This window comes from Danaus plexippus (genome assembly GCF_018135715.1).
Source record: "Danaus plexippus chromosome 16 unlocalized genomic scaffold, MEX_DaPlex mxdp_23, whole genome shotgun sequence".
NCBI classification, from domain to species: domain Eukaryota; kingdom Metazoa; phylum Arthropoda; class Insecta; order Lepidoptera; family Nymphalidae; genus Danaus; species Danaus plexippus.
The window spans coordinates 2,244,980-2,259,276 of record NW_026869851.1 but is presented as its reverse complement, the minus strand read 5'-3'; the positions used below and the strand labels follow the sequence as shown (position 1 = coordinate 2,259,276).

The window sequence follows — 14,297 nt, the reverse complement described above, 5'->3', positions numbered from 1 at the left end:
CGCTTTTATTAGCTTAGGTTGTATGTATGTATGTAACGGAATCTTTGAGCTTAATTTTCGCCGGTTTCTAGAAGTCTGAATAATTTGAAACTTTGCATACGTATCAAGGATCGATGACAATGCAATAATTTGATAACAGCTTTCCATTATCCGTATCAGGACCGCCAGGATTAAGGAATTCTTTGATAGATCCTCTGTAGTGGAGTGAGAGAGATAGAGCTAGTGCGCGGTCTGCGCGTGCCTGCGATTCAATAATAGTTAAAAAAAAAACTAAAAAAAAACTCCATTTTATAGCAAACAAACCAAAAATAGAAAATAATTTTCAATTACAAAGAAATTATATTACAGCAGTAGAAGGTCAAACAATTATTCATAGTTAATCACCTCAAAATAAAATTGCAATAAAATTTAAACATTTTTCATTATAACTCTTATTTTAAATATATAATATATGCAATTTTTTATTACTATATAATAAAAAATACTAATTGTAGTTCATGACGCTTGATGTTCACTTTTTATCTGACCACTGACCTTTATAACCTGGCTTAAGTAACACAGTAATACTAATACAAAGAATTATACATGAAAATAAAAAATAACTAAAAAGGTTTTTTTTTAATAATGTTTAATAAATTTAAAATCTTATTTGAAAACCCGAATATTAATATATATGTAAATAAAATAATATTTCTAACTAATTTCGACTTTTCGTTTAGGTACGATTGTACCAAACATTTGTTTCACCTTCTGCGATATTTTATCTACGAACATGATTAAATTTGCTAGGATCAGAAACAAATCTATTAGTTTAATATAACAACATAAGTACTTATACAGTTACTATTTTGCAATTACCAGAGAGATATTTTTTTATTAATTATTCGATGTTCTGGAAGCCTTAAAGAGTCCCATAGCTCGTATATTCTTCATTACAATTCATAACAGCTTCTATTTGATAAGACCATCACCAAATTAAGAAACGTTCTTGAAATAGCATATAACATTTGATAATCAGTATTTGATAAACGCCAAACACAATGTTTTTTTCTTTTATTTCATTACTAGTTTTGGCCGCGACTTCGTCCGCATTGGATAGTTTTTTTGTTTAGTAGTATGTAAAAACCTGAGCTGTACTTTTTTGTACGTATGTTTGAATTGTGCCGAGATGGGATGAGGCCATACTAAGATTAATTGCCATAGGTTAGGTTAATACATTTTAAGAAGAAGATAGGTTACTGTAATACATTTTTATATACGATGTTTTTTGTTTTTCCTTCCTTGGCAAGAAAAGTAATTTTTCCCATGGGAATGCGTTGTTTTCCCGCGGTCAAAAGTTACTCATGTCCTTTCTCGGGTATCAAAATATCTCCATACCAAATTTCGTGCAAATTATTTCAGTAGTTTAGACGTAATCGAGTAACTGACAGACAGACAGACAGAGTTACTTTCGCATTTATAATATTAGTATGTATATAATAAGAACCATTTTAAAATTGCAGCCTGTTAACGTATTACCCTATAATAATAAAAATGCTCAAAGGGCAACCGTTCTGTAATATTGAAATGCCCAAAGGGCAAGTGTTCTACGATATTAAAATTCACAAAGGCCATTTGTTATTCAAGTGTTTAAGGAGAATTTACGTTTCCACTGTTTTTATAGCAAAATGTTGTAACTTGACTTATAATTAAATATATTTCAGCGATCATTATATAAACAAGATCCAATACAACAAGAAAGACCACATATAACAAGGTGTGGTAAAAAAGCAAACACATACATTTTTCAAACGGAGTTCTGAACGTTAAATTTGTTTTACACATCATAAAGAAAAAATAATCAAAAAAATAATATATTTTGTAATTCTTGTTTCTTAGATTTGTATCCCTTAAGCGATTCGGACGAAGTCGCGGATATCAGCTAGTAGAATAAATTTCACATTGTTAAAGGATACAAACGATAAGAAAAAGAGTGGGGATGAAGGTCATCGGAATAATTATTTTAATTAATATGGTATGTAACATTTGGTCCTTGCTATAACGTTAATTTCCAAAAGACTGAGTAACAACATGAAATCAAAAGAACAGAAGAATCATCCTGGATAATCCAGAAAAAGTCCCAATTACGTAACGTTTACAAAAACCATTTGATATCCCATATAACCAACATATTTACATAAATTATTTTTTGCGCAAGTCGATAAACTTCATTTCTCTTTTTAAACGATTGCACTATAAGAATATCACAGCAAAGTTAATATTTACGATAATATATAATTTAAGATAATATTTTCGACCCCTATAGAGACACAAAATACATCTTACTAAAAAAATATACAATAATTAAAAAAATAATCCACTGATAATAATGATTCAACTAATTAGATATACAAAGAGTAAGTCGTTTAAACTTTAAATAAATGTAACAGTTAGGTGTTAGATGAATCGGTATAAAAAACTATAAAAAACAAAAAGTCTAAGCAATTTTCATTGTTTAGTTTTATTTTTTAACCCCCAGTCTGATACGTACAATTTACAATGAATTTTTAAGAAGAAAAAATTAACAAAAACTGTATCTTCTCGAGATCTAAAATCACTTTTGCAGTTGCCACCAACACGTTTAAACGCGTTAACAAACAGCACAGTTTTAAAACCCTAACCCTTTTTGGCTTCTCCACAGTCGTGTATAAAATTATAGATAAGTGTTGAAATAATCAAAATCTTACCCTCACCTTTTTATCTTTTAATAATCCTATTTTATTTAGTTGTATTTATATTCATTGTCTGTCCTTGTAGCACGAAACGGTTAAACAAAATTCATTAACAAACCTACGACAATTATTATTTGTTTTATAACTTACGTCAATGGAAACCTATCGTTTATGTACTATACTTTTATAAGGATACTATATTCGTTCATATCATTACTTGTTAAGAATATTCTATACATATTAAGAATTTAACTTAATTAATTTATTCAATTTTAATAAAATAAAAAAAAATTAATTATATTTTAATATTCCTACCCGGGATTTACACAGGCGTACGAGTCGCGAGACGAGGCACTAGCCGAAGCACAAGGTGACAGTTTAAACAGTCGCTCGAGAGTGTAGATTACAAACGATTCCAGTCTCAGTAATCTCGTAATAAGAACGGTAATTTAAGTTTAAGTGTTAATCCCGGGATTAATTTCATCAGCTACTATTACCAAAGTACCCCTCTTTTTCTCGAGGATGCCTTCATCATTTACAGATTTCCTTGTCATCGGACTACTATTTGAACTTCGAATTCCCGAACAAAACCGAAACATGAAAATCATTTCATAAAAGACAGGTTTCCATTACTATAATTTACGTCTAAAATTTATATATATGTATATAAACACACTTAAGATATTTTTAATGTTAAGTTAGTTATACTATTAAAAGTATTGAGATGTTGTTAGCCTTATTTAAATACATATATCTATAAAGATAAACTCCACACTACTTTCGATCTTTAACCATCTATACCTACCACATAACAGAAACTCCGAGAAACGATCAATCTGAACTGAACTAAAATAAGGTCCACAGATAAAACATAACATTAAAAGCTGTTAGCATTCTTCATGTGTCCGATATGTAACGTAGTGTTGTGCCACACACGCTTACTTTGCACTCGCAATACGATCACAATCATCTGCCGGCAATAAAAAACGATACTTGATCCATACAAATTGTCTATTAAGTGAAATTGCTAAAGGGACATCTTTGGACGAATTTTATTAAGTCGCTGCCTTACCAGTGCTGAAAATGTATAATATTCAAGGCCATCTTTATATGTAAATAATATTACTGTTTATTATTACTGTTTTTGGTGATTTTCTAAAGTTGTATACAAGTAGATTAGATACATTTTTGTTTAAGATAGTAATATATAGGAGTTTCAATTCACGACTTCATTTTATCTTGGGTTTTTGTTTGTGTAATAAGCAAAATTTTTGTGAAAAATATGAATTATGGATAACTGCTTCGTAGAACGTACAGCTCTAGAGGATTTTTTGCTTTTTTTTGCTCCCAGAGCACACTCGACTTGATTTTTTAAGAGAAAATAGAATCAAATACCGAGACGCCATAATATGGTAATTTGAATAAAACTAAGATTTTCGCATATTACTACTCTGCACTGCGGAGACCTGGTTGTATGCAAGTTTCTGATCCAAATAGCATTTTTAATTTATGTAAAAATAATATCCCAACTTGCACCAGTCAGTCCTTGTCCAATTCGAAGTTTCATCTCAAATATTTTATTTAGCCTATTATTTTTTTCAGATACCTGTTTTACCTTGTACGTTTAATCTGTAGTTTAACAGTAATTTTTAGACAGTTTAGAAGGCCAAATATATTTTAAATATGGCTGTTCAAATAATAACGATAAAGTTGTGTTTTTAGTTTTTTATTAGGTTATTATAGTAATGGTCACTCACTTAAAAACACTAATAATCTATACAGTATACATATCTCTTACTCATTTTTATATCTCTCTCTAAGCGGGAATAAACGTTATGTCTATTGTATGGGAGCCCTTTAAATGTTTAAATGTTTATTACAATTTATAATAAAAGTACAAAAAAAATCAGAGACAATTTTTACAGATAATGTGAAATTTTTATGTATGATGGGATGATGAATGTTCATATTATCTGTGAAAATATCAACTTTCTAACTAGCTATCACGGTTCATGAGATATAGATTGGTGACGGGCGAACAGACAGACGCACCTTTTTTACCCTTTGGTAATAGAACACTTAAGGTTAACTAGCAAACTAAACAATAACTGAACTATAGTTTCGGGTTAAATTATCCATATTTTTTTGTTAATATAATAATAAAAATAAAAATTAATAAATGTCCGAAATATGGCATATGTACCAGTCATCAATAACTCAACCATTATGTAAAGCATTTAATAATCCGCCCTAAAGATTTTTTAATTGCTTTTATAGACTAAGACTTGTTATAAGAATGAATATTAATAATTTTATAAAACTGAATATATCACTTAACAGTTTATTAAACTCTGTTCAGAAGAACTATATACAAATATATTCATTCAATTTGCAAACAATCTGGTACTAAGCTCTAGTTTTTATTATTTATTTAAGTTTATTCTCTTTTTTATTTATGCTAGGATAATTTCCGAACGAATTGTCAAAGTCAATATTTCAAATGACAAATGTCAAAGTCAACTAGTGTCAAGTGACACTGCAGAATAGCGAGTCTTTATTCTTTAGTTCATACTTTCCTAGTAGTTGGTACTGTCGTATGAATGTTGATGTTTGTTCATAAAAATCGTGCAAACAATAATACTAAAAATAAATAAATATAAAAAACTTGTTTGACTAACTTAGTTATTGATAATATTTGCAACAATGACTGTCGGTAAGTGGTTTCAAATTTATTTGAAATGAATTTTAACTTTATCTAGACCAAAGTTTGAATTTTCATAGATACTAATGAAGCGTGTTTTGTAACAAACTATTGATATGTATCTTTAAAACTATAGTTATTAATTAGTAGACATGTAAGAACATTGTGGTTTGACTTAATTTTAATTTACATTATGTTAAAATAGTACGTATTAAGCAATAAAAAGTTTTAAATGTAGGTGGTACTAGATCATCCATTTGTGATGGGCCAACAGGAGCTCAGATTTTAATTGTATCATTTATTATTCAAAACCACAGTTTCTATATTATCAGTAAGTTATTTTTGGATATGTATATATTTACAATGTGTGTTCAACATCCACTTATATCAAAGACAAACAATGAAAGAATCAATATATAAATAATTATATAATGTTTATTTACTTTTCTCCAGTTCAAAAATAAATAAATATTCGACATTATTCGGTAACAAAAAAATAATAAAAAAGCAGTATTAATATATCTGATTAAAAATTTACCACAACTAGTGTTCTTTTTATTAAAAAAAAAAAGAGTTAATAATAAAACATTTGGTCTTAATTTAAACTTTGTTACTACAGTTCTTTGACATCACATACTTATAATGAAATTGGTATTTATTTAATGGTAACACTGATATTTTTAGAGTAATGTACTCTTTTCCCAAATTTTATGTTTTTATCTTTTCATATTATTATTGTCCAAAACCAAAAGATACATCCTATACATATATACCTTATAATATTATAAATGCGAGTCTGTAAGGATTAACGGGTGTTTATTGTTCTTTGACCCAAAAACTACTAAATGGATTTCGATGAATCTTTACAGTAATGCAGGTTAGATATCAGAATGAGATATTGGCTTTAATTTATTGAGGCATTTGTATTGCATATCGAGCATAAAACATACTATTAATGTTACTGACGGTCGGTTAATATACAAGTTTATTATTTTAACACCCTTTATACATTTCTTTCCGAGCCTAAGTCCGTGCAGACAAAATCACAGCCAAAAACTACTCTAGAATAAAATGTGATTTATTTTATCATGTTGTGCTCCACCGCCGTTGATGTCAGAAGGTTAACTACATTCTTGTTCATTTTACAACACATGACATACATATGTTCGATTAAAATAAAATTGTATACTAATTTTAAATGAAAAAGTACATAAAATATATAATTTTGTTTTCCTTATAAATTATCCAATTATTTCTATTGTTATATGATGAATTCAAATCTGACACAAAAATTAAATATTAATTTGAAATATTCAGTGAATTTCATGTATTTTTTTTTATCTATATTTAAAAAAAAAAACTTCTTTGTTTCAGGAACACTATCAAGCAATAAACCCAAAGCCGTCAACATGTCTGAGGTGAGATGGCTTATTATATATGTGTATTCATTATTATTACCATGGTTTTAATTTATCAAACTCGACACAGACGGTATATATGTTTTCATTAATATATCTTCAATAGTATCATAATAACTAATAAGTTGATGAAGGAAATACAGGAAATTTTCTACATTAAGTATGACAATCATAGTAATAGCACAGTGTTGCCATACAGCATTATCATTTTCTTTGAACTTTTAACCCTGTGACCTTGTAATATACTATTGAGTCTGTGTAGAAGAAACATATATATATGTGTGGGTGTGGGTGTGTGTGTATAAATTATTATTACTAGTATCACATCATCAGGTAAAATATTTTAAAACAATTATACATATATATTTATTACAAAAAAAAAAAACTATTATAAAAAAAATAAGAAAAAATATTTTTTAAAAAGAATATATATATGTATATTTCACATTTTTTGGGTTTTAAATGCAATAAATTGTTGTTGATGTTGTTTTTGAATATCGAAAACTAAGCATTCTAAAAAAAAAACTTTATAATCGTTAAATTAATATTGTAGGTGATATTAAATTAATCGAAATTAATTATTTTAAAAGAAAGTAGTTTAAATGATTCTAAAAGAATCCAATAAAATGACTACACACCATTCGTAATATGCTCCAAAATATATTAATACTCTTTAGTGTAAAATTTTATGTTTAAGAAAGTGTAGCAAAATTCCTATAACCGTCATGTACACTTATGATTATTTCACGTTACAACTTTAGGAGTGTTGTTTGCGATGTAACTAGGACCGCTGCTAGCGATGTACCCGCATGGTGCTGGGAAGTTTTGTCTTTTTACCGTGATTTTAAATTAATAATATTCAACAAAAATTAAATTAAACAAATCTTAAACATCTTCTAAAATACAGTCAATTAACTATATATACATTTATATTTAAATTTTAATAAATAAAAAAAACCTCGTACATTAGTTGTCTTTATACTGGCACGAAGGAAGAATTTAATCGAGTAATCATAAAAAAAAAAAAATTACATCATTACTGAAGATGATAATTTTAGATTGCTGGTCCGATAACCAAATACAGAACCTACATAAGGAATCTATGTAGCATATCAAGGAAAAAACCTGCATAGAAATCGGCTTATCTGTTTAAGGACTACGATGCCACGGACACACGCAAAAAAAATGATGTCAACCTTATAACACAGCTCCCTTTGAGTAAAGTCGCTGTTAAAAAAAAATTTTCTCACCTCCAAAGACAACTGTTATTTCAACATGAAATGACTTAATAAGTAATAAGTATAATATTTATATTAAAAATGAAAAAAATACGAATTCCATTCAATGCCTATAATCCTGTAGTTAATTGAGGAGTGTTTTTTTTTTCTTAATTATAGTTTTAAAAGCCGGCATTACCACCTGAAGGTGACCTTTGCCAAGGTAAAAATATATGCAGTAATGTTTATATTTATGAGAAACACAATAATACATAAGAAGAGACAAAATAAAATAAAAAAAAAAACGATAAATATTAAATATAAAATTTAAAGTAAATTTTGCTTGAAATAACTTTTTTACTATACGTATTAGTCTTTAAAAAAATTTTAGTCTACTTGCTCTTTGAATTTTTTTTAAAGAGTTTTTAAATAAGTATTATACAATTACATCTTTAATGGTATTCGATTAAACCTATTCGATAAAATTAAATTTATATGTTAATTTTGTTTACCCTAGTATTGATGAGTCACGTTAGCTGCTGTTGAGAGGCCGAAGAGAAGCCAAAACCTAGTTACAGCTAGGTTTATCAAATCAAATCGACTACTGTACAATAGAAATCTTTGGCTACTGTTTGATTAAAAATCTACTTTAAGTAACACTGTGTATGTAAAAATTTGTAATACTAATTTCATTTGCATTCTCAACCAATGTATTATTTCTTTCGATAGAAACCTACATATGCTATCTTTTTGGTACGCCTATAACTGATAAAAAAGCGAATATATAATATTTAAATGTACCGTGGCGTTGATACTGTCAGTAATAAGTTGTAGTTGGAAACATCTACTAAGAACTATAGTACTAGTCAAATATTATTTTATCATATTAAGTGCTTTTCTTCTTCTTTCGGTTAGTGGTGTTTCCTCATAGATTTCGCCAACATATTAAGTGTTTAAATAATTATAAATCCTGTTGACAATTGGCAGAAATTTTCCTGTGACACTTGTCAAATTTGGTGGCATCTGCATAAAATAAAGATTAAATTTAATTCTATTTTGTATTAACATTCCCAACAACGCATTGGATGACCGTAAAACAGGAAAGAAATGTCCTTGACCCTGGCAACAATATTTGAATTTCAATGTGTTAAAATATTCCGTTAATTTACAATCAATAGTTATAAATTTCAACTATGTATTCTGTTTTATGATAGTTTTAAAAACAGTACATGCATAAAATAACGTAACAGATAGTACAAATACATTAATTACACAAAAAAAAAAAATAATAAAAGTCGTTGGCTTTTTGACAGTAAACTTGTATACAAATGAAAAAAATATTTGACAAATATATAAACGCTACAGATTTTGTTTAATTTCATAATAACCTTATCAAAATACATAAAACTTGGTCATTTATAATAAAAGAACATTAAATTGATAGTGTTGCCATACCTAACATGACTTCTATGTCAGCCATGACAGTAATTTGCAACATTTTATTCATATTCATTGTTTGAAAATATATGACATAAAAATCAATATATAAATATTAATATATCATCAGTTATCGCAATATTACATATATACAATTAAGCATTTATTTTTGAAACCACGTTTTTTTTATTTCATATTATTCGAAATAATGGTATTGGCTATTATTTTTAACATCTTCATTGGCTACTGAATAATACATAAAGTTTTTTACTTTTTGCACAGTCAGTCATTTTAAATCCTTAAGGTTGTCTGGTAGAGAATGCATCTTAGCACTGCCTCACCTTTCGTGCAACATTTGTATCTGTGTGCAAATAAGACGAATAAATAAATATTTTGTCCCCCAAAAATTATTATGAAACCTGATCAAAGAATCTATAATCGATTATACATTATATATATTATCGTTTTATTATAAAAGTTTTCTAGACATATCCATCGCACTTCGTTTACGTCTTCAATTTTATATCCAACGCCATCTTGGAATCTTCTCGAACAATATTTTATGGTTTTTGTACAATGTATCAGAGAAAGTTTCCTTGTGGACTTTCTAGAATAGACATTTGAAACTGCAAATAAACTACTTATAGTACTTGAATATTCTTACTTAATGTGTAGGTTTAACAAGATGTATGAAATACAATAATAAAATTTTATTCTTTTGTAAATCGAACCCCGAAAGAAATATTATAAACTGACAATGTGTAAGTTTAAACTCTGAGGTCATGTTGAAGCGTTTGACATCCAATAATGTACTTTAATGTGAAATGCGATGATTTTTAATGAAAAAAAAAACCTCTTAACTGCTCTGTCTAGTTTAAATGGTAACTTGGGTTAAGCATACAGATAATATAACGCTAAAATAATCGTAATTTTCTTTATTTATTTGTTTTTTTGTGCGCAGGTCGTAAATAAAGCAAGGGATACGTTCGACAGCGGCGTCACCAAGCCCATTGAATGGAGAAGGAAGCAACTGAAAAATCTACTGAGAATGTACGAGGAGAACAGAAACGCGATGGTAGAGGCTCTCGTTAAGGATTTAAGAAGAAGCAAAATGGAAGCTATTCTCCTAGAAGTCGACTATCTCATTAATGACATAAGAAATACTATTTACAACTTGGATAACTGGGTCGCTCCTGTGAAGGTAGGTTTAATTCATATGAAAATACATTACATTGACGTAATTTGAATAAATTTTATATATCACATGTAATTTTTAACCTAATTGCCCGCTTCTGGTCTACAGGACCGTTTATTTTAAGTGTGTACACGGTTATTGACCGATGTTGTTAATTTTTAATCGCGTAAATCGTAATCATTGACCTTGAAGTGTGAGAAAGATAAGTGTTATCATACAATCCACTATATTTTTTTTACGATAAGTCAAGCCTGTGCCATGTCACTGGCAAAAGTTAATATAGGAAACAATGAATTGTTTATTTATTGGGACAATAAAGGTCAGATTCGAGGTCACGTAAATACAGAGATTTTTTTCTACTTATATGCCCACATTAATTATATCACGTGACATTATTGTGAAATTTGTCAACGCGAAATCAGTGTGACAGTTCAGAGCCAATTAGTCTTAGTACTCGCATCATTGAAGCTATCAGTTATGAATTTTGTTCATGCATGAATAGTAATATAAAAATACTCATGCAATGAAACAATTTAATCCTATTGCAAAGTTATTAAATTGTTTTATGAGGGTTTTTTCAAATCATAGGCACATCACTATTTGCATAAGAACAAAAAAATATAATGCATAATAAATAATAAATTAATACGTAAAAAAAAATAATGAAAAACACATAATGCTCGTAAGAGTATTGTATTAATTTCACTAATATGATTTTCGTTACAAAGCAGCCACATAAGAAAAATATATGACCTTATAGTGATGATTCAGTCTTCTATCAATTTTCAATCAAGAAAGTTGATATATTTGTAAAAAAGTTTGCATAAACGGTGGCTGGAAGTGGGTCCCACACAGTTCTTGTTATCGGCGCCTCAGCAGAATTTTTTGGTTTCCTGTAAGGAATTAAAAAATTCACTCTGCTTGAAATCTAGGGGCAATCGATTTTATTTCCATATATATTGTTTAGTTGGACATACATAACTCTCAACGCCTACTGTACACTATACGAGTATGTCTGTTATCGAATAGCTCATAAACCGTGACAAAATTCTTCAGCAATTCGGTAAGAATAATCGCATAATCTTTGAGTAAAAATATGTCTACTTGTAAATAATACTATAACTTATATGCATTTGAAATAGGAAAGTCAATATATTTTCCAATGTCTTAGTTTTTTACATGAAAACTTGAGGATATTTGTGTCTTCCTGAACAACATTCTCGCTGATTTTGTATTTCTTTTATGCTATTTGCTGTAATGAACCTTAAGGGCCGTAAAAATGAAGTGAATGAGTAATATATAGGGTTATCACTTGTAATTATATTTTGAAAATTAGAAAAATATGTACTATACCATCCTTTATTATATCACTAAATAATGACAAGATTGAGAGGTGTTAAGATTTTGGGCACTGTTCTACCTATAAAGTTATTGATAGTTTGCTAAAATCACTCTTTCCAACTTTATATCGTAGTATATACTCTTATCTCTTTATACCTATAAAACGCCCAAAATTATTAAACCCAGTTAAGTGATTTTTCATAAAAAAAATTTAAAACACGGTTTCAGTCACGGCCAAACAAACACCAGTCATCAGTAAAGTTGAGGTTTTTTATATATTATGATGATATTGATTTATTACTTATGAATAATTTTGTATTTACCAAGCAGTACCAACAGCGCGGACTTTGGTCTCTCATTGTTCGACGTAATATAAACACAATACAAGCAACTAACATGAATGTTCTTGAAAACATGTTGTAAATTCCATCCAACTGCATTTACGAGTACATCGATGTCATCAAAAAAAAAAAAATTCAAGCAGTCAATGTTGAACCTATGCGAATAAATTATGTTAAGAAAAAAAACCGGATATCCGTCATTAAAGACTGTGAATAGATAAAAAAAAATTATACAAGAATATTTTAAGGCGACATAAGACATTAATGGTGCTCCCGTTATAATTTTTTATCGCTTAATTGACTGATATCGTTTTGGGTACAGATAAACTATCGATATACATATATTACATCAAATTTTCATACATATTTCGCCCGCGACTTTGCTAATATCTAAAGTTCCGAGAGCTCTAACGCATCTAGATACGAATTTCATTGAAATCATACATGAAATTTGTTTTAAAATACTCAACAATAGTTTAGTCACATACCAAGTAAATAGCTGTTGTTATTAACATGTCTGAGACATTCGATAATTGACAAATCTACTCATATATACATGTACATAAATTAACGATACATTTATCGCACGGCGAGTCAACAAGTAGTTGAATACGAGGCGGATGCATAAATTAAAAAAAACAAGCTCGGTCATATTTTGTATCTGTAAAATGTGCCCTCATCACGATGTAAGGATTGTTTTAATTGTCAGCACAAAGTTTGCATTCAAGAAACAATTGAATTGACATCTAGCTAATAATATTCTAGAAAATAAAATTATAAGCAAACCTGTTCTCAAATGTCGAGGATATGTTATTACCAACTCTGAAGGTCGTAGGAACGCGCGCTGTAAAAATTGACAGTGTTTCATTAAAACATACGCTAGATATAGGTGAACCCGAACTTTGTATTTAATTGCTTATTTGCTTGACAAGTATTAATCGGTAATTTAGGTACATAAATATTTTTATAAATTTTTCTAAAGTGGCATTATTCCTTATGACGTTTTATTACATAAATGTCAAATTTTGACCACAAACTGTCATGATGACGGGTGTTTTTTTTTCTCTTCTTTCTTCAACGTTATATATAATAATCATACAAAATTCTTCTCCAATGTTTTTTTATTAAATAGTTTAAATAGAATCATTGTGTATATTGAAGACTTAAGAATTTTTTTTAATCAGCAATGTATTCTAGAAGTTTCTGTTTTGAAATTGAATAGTTATCGAGCCGTATTGAGAGACAGCCAGCTCACAATTGTACGCACACTACGCATGCACAATCGCACAATAATATGTTCAATGTATATTTGCACAGATAACAGACACAGAAACGCATACAAATAGTGGAGAGCGCCATAAATAGAATAATTATAAAATTATACACAAAATTTATTTTACTCACTTTTCAGGTGAATCCCAAGTCTCTGTACAAAATTGGCTTAATATTAATTTTAGAAGCAAAACCACTTCCTTCCACACAAAATACTATCATGTTATTTAAACTATCGACAAATATTTTCATTCAAATAATATAGAAGAGCACTGAAATATAGTTCGCCATTTTGGATACTGTCCAATGTAGATATAAAAATGATGAAATACTAACCAAATATTGTTAGATCGATCGGGTGTTGATATCCGCTTCAAAATAGAATTAATAAATTTTTGTACAAGAAGCATACTATACTTATAGCTTCCTAAAAAAATACATAGATAATCTCCAAATTAAATAAAAGTAATATCTGTACGTTCAATTTAAGATAGAATTAACAGAATCAGATCTTTTTTGCTACGTGTTGATCCATTAATTCCCGTTGCCACATGCACGAGTACGATATGCCTAATACGTCCCTGTACATATTGATCACAATCCTGATACAAACCGACTGGTTCTTGATTCTTAAGCTGAAATACAGCAGATTGGATGCTGCAGA

General features: G+C 28.7%; 1 protein-coding gene and 1 long non-coding RNA gene across 5 annotated transcripts in view; one reads left to right on the top strand and one right to left on the bottom strand.

Annotated features, from left to right (window-relative positions):
- LOC116771697 (aldehyde dehydrogenase, dimeric NADP-preferring) overlaps positions 1-14,297 on the top strand; it is a 34,190-nt gene that overhangs the window by 12,855 nt on the left and 7,038 nt on the right. For 3 of the 4 annotated variants that reach the window (XR_009753672.1, XM_032663615.2, XM_032663616.2), the window contains exons 3-4: positions 6,787-6,830; positions 10,446-10,685. Coding sequence is in view for 3 of the 4 variants with exons in the window: in XM_032663615.2 (XP_032519506.2) it covers positions 6,787-6,830; positions 10,446-10,685 (284 nt within the window). In the remaining variant the exon portion in view is untranslated. Of the gene's footprint in view, positions 1-5,268; positions 5,425-6,786; positions 6,831-10,445; positions 10,686-14,297 lie in introns of those variants that run through there. The other variant, XM_032663618.2, reaches the window with a different exon arrangement.
- LOC133320242 (uncharacterized) lies at positions 9,480-13,923 on the bottom strand. Its single transcript, XR_009753673.1, has 4 exons — positions 13,766-13,923; positions 13,148-13,205; positions 11,433-11,572; positions 9,480-9,845 (listed from the first exon to the last, which is right to left on the bottom strand). It is a non-coding gene; the product is annotated as an uncharacterized LOC133320242 (long non-coding RNA).